Source organism: Haliaeetus leucocephalus, unplaced genomic scaffold, assembly GCF_000737465.1.
Source record: "Haliaeetus leucocephalus isolate CR32 unplaced genomic scaffold, Haliaeetus_leucocephalus-4.0 Scaffold173, whole genome shotgun sequence".
Classification (NCBI taxonomy): Eukaryota; Metazoa; Chordata; class Aves; order Accipitriformes; family Accipitridae; genus Haliaeetus; species Haliaeetus leucocephalus.
Window position 1 is genome coordinate 14114660 of NW_010972609.1, and position 2195 is coordinate 14116854.

Here is a 2195-nt window from a genome sequence, read left to right on the forward strand (position 1 = left end):
CCCGGCCCGGGACGGCGGGACGCGGCCCTGGCCGCCGCCGCCGCCTCCTCCCCCGCGGAAAGCGGCCCCCGAGGAGGCCGAGGCAGACCCCTCGCCCCTCGGAGGCCCAGGCAGACCCCTCGCCCCTCGGCAGCGCCGGTGGGCTCCGTGACGCCCTCACACCGGCCCGCGGGGACGCGGCCGGCGCTGGGAGTTGAGGTCCCCACCCAGAAGGAAGGGAGGCGAGCCAGCAGGCAGCGGTCTACGGGAGAATTTCTTTATTGGGCTGCACAGAGGAGGTGTAACAGGGGAGCAGAGGTGGCCTCCCGGGGGGCAGCGCTAGTATTTGCTGGGGAGGCCCGCAGGTCTGTAGCGGTTGGGATCCCGGCCGCTTCTGCCCCACTCATTCGCCTCTTGGTCGGCTCGGGTGTCTTCTGCGCCTCTGCCACTCACGTCGCTTTGCCATTTTTCCCGGGCATCGCTAAGAGGAAGAAAAAAGGCCACCTGAACCAACCGGGATTTAACTCCACTTTGCGTCGATTTCCTCGCTCATGTAAAGCTAGCTTTTCCACAGGACTTCTCAAAGCGAGATGCAAGCGCATATTCAGTCCTTGTCCTAGAACCATAGTGGAATCCGTAAGTGCTGTGTCAGGAAATGAACCAGCAAGGAGGAAGTTCCTTCTCACCAGAAATGCAGAGGTGAGCAATCTGCCTTCTGGGGAGGACAAGATGAAAGGCCCAAGCTCATGTGGGAGGAGAGGCACCATTCCTATAGAGACAGCCTGTTCGGACATTAACTGCTTCCCCTCCCCTCCACTGTCTTTCTAGGTCAAAAGCTGAGTACAAGTCAAAAAGGACTTCACTCTGACTGGAATGCCTGGATCCCTAGTAACTCACTGTTAACAAGCCAAATACGCTCCATTACCTGATCACTTTGGCTGCCCAAGCACCGCCAGGTCCTCTTTGGGCAGCATCATAATTCCCACGAGCATGGAAATATTTGTCAGCACCTTTATAATTTGCCTCGCGCATGTCCTGGTATGCTCTGAACATATCCCATGCCCCTGAAGAAAGCAGAGAAACAGAGATGACGTTGACTTTAAAGAGTTATCAGTTAAGTCCATTTCAGCCAGGAGCTGAAAGGCCCAGTAACACAGAGAGGCACTTCTCCACATCAGCCTTTGCACAGGGGCATGCCCACGGAAAGGGCCTGCGGGGGCTGATCAAGGCTGTCTTCCAGCAGCAGAAACCAGCGGTGGAGCTGCGGACCTCCCACCTCCGAGGACTGCGTCCCTTGACTGCCAGTAACCTGTGCTCAAGGAGGGGGCTCCTGAGAGAAAGACCTGCAGTAACAGCAGCTTACCTCCCGCTGCATCCCGGACAAATTGTCCGCCTCGGACTAGTAGTGGCGTCTCAGCACTTGTGCACAGAATAAAGGAGAGCAACATGAAGCAGACACAGAGCCTCATGGTTCCTGGCCCAAGCCTGACACAGAGCTGTGAGACAGACAGTTAGAGAGATGAGCAGTTCTGGAGCACCTTTGAGAGACTGTTGCCATAGCATCCATCACACCCATAGCTGTGCCTGGACAGCTGCCCCAGCACTGATGGCTAGCCCAGGAACCTGCTTCTCCCCACACAAGGAGAGATGCCCTCTGTGTGACCACAAGCTCAGCTAAGGACTCCGCAACAGAGGCAGATGGACATGAGAAACTTGCATTTTAGCATTCCCTGCTGCTCCTGTCACGAATACAGAAAAGCCCCCCCATGCTAAAGCATTAGTCCTGTTCCTGAATACCAGCTAAAACCACAGCATATAGCTCACAAATTCAGAATATCACTCACCACTGCAGAAAGGCAAAGCCAAAGGAGGGGAGCTTGTCTTGTGTGCTCTCAGACTCAGAGAGGATATTTATAAGCAATTCAAACCCCTCAAAAGAGGAAATTGGAAAGGATACCCTTGGCTGGGAATTCCCCACAACCACCCCACTTCCAAAACTGAAATCATTACAGTAAGCCTGTCCTTATCATTACTGTAAGTTCATAGCTCCTGTTACACAATTTTTTAGAAAGTATGTGGTGCTTCTTCAGCTGTCCACAGGACTATTTGCGCCTCATAACAAGCAGGATGAGAAACTGCCTTGAAGACTGATGTGTTCTGTGTCGTTGAAGTGTTACAGTTCACTTAAGGGTGACACTTTTGTTCGGCTCTTCTGC

General features: G+C 54.2%; 1 protein-coding gene across 1 annotated transcript; it reads right to left on the reverse strand.

Moving 5' to 3' along the window:
• Positions 1–318: 318 nt before the first annotated feature.
• Positions 319–1845, reverse strand: LOC104829543 (serum amyloid A protein-like). Its single transcript, XM_010563857.1, has 4 exons — positions 1824–1845; positions 1343–1475; positions 905–1043; positions 319–460 (listed from the first exon to the last, which is right to left on the reverse strand). Exons 2-4 carry the CDS (start codon positions 1446–1448, stop codon positions 319–321), a joined length of 387 nt encoding a protein of 128 aa, XP_010562159.1. The 5' UTR covers positions 1449–1475; positions 1824–1845.
• Positions 1846–2195: the final 350 nt, after the last annotated feature.

Bases quoted from the DNA above. Each gene is read 5' to 3' on its own strand.
- LOC104829543 (XM_010563857.1), bottom strand. From the start codon at position 1,448: ATGAGGCTCTGTGTCTGCTTCATGTTGCTCTCCTTTATTCTGTGCACA. The intron at 1,044-1,342 runs GTAAGCTGCTGT...TGCTTTCTTCAG, and splicing joins TGTCCGGGATGCAGCGGGAG to GGGCATGGGATATGTTCAGA. The intron at 461-904 runs GTAATGGAGCGT...TCTTCCTCTTAG, and splicing joins TGGGCAGCCAAAGTGATCAG to CGATGCCCGGGAAAAATGGC.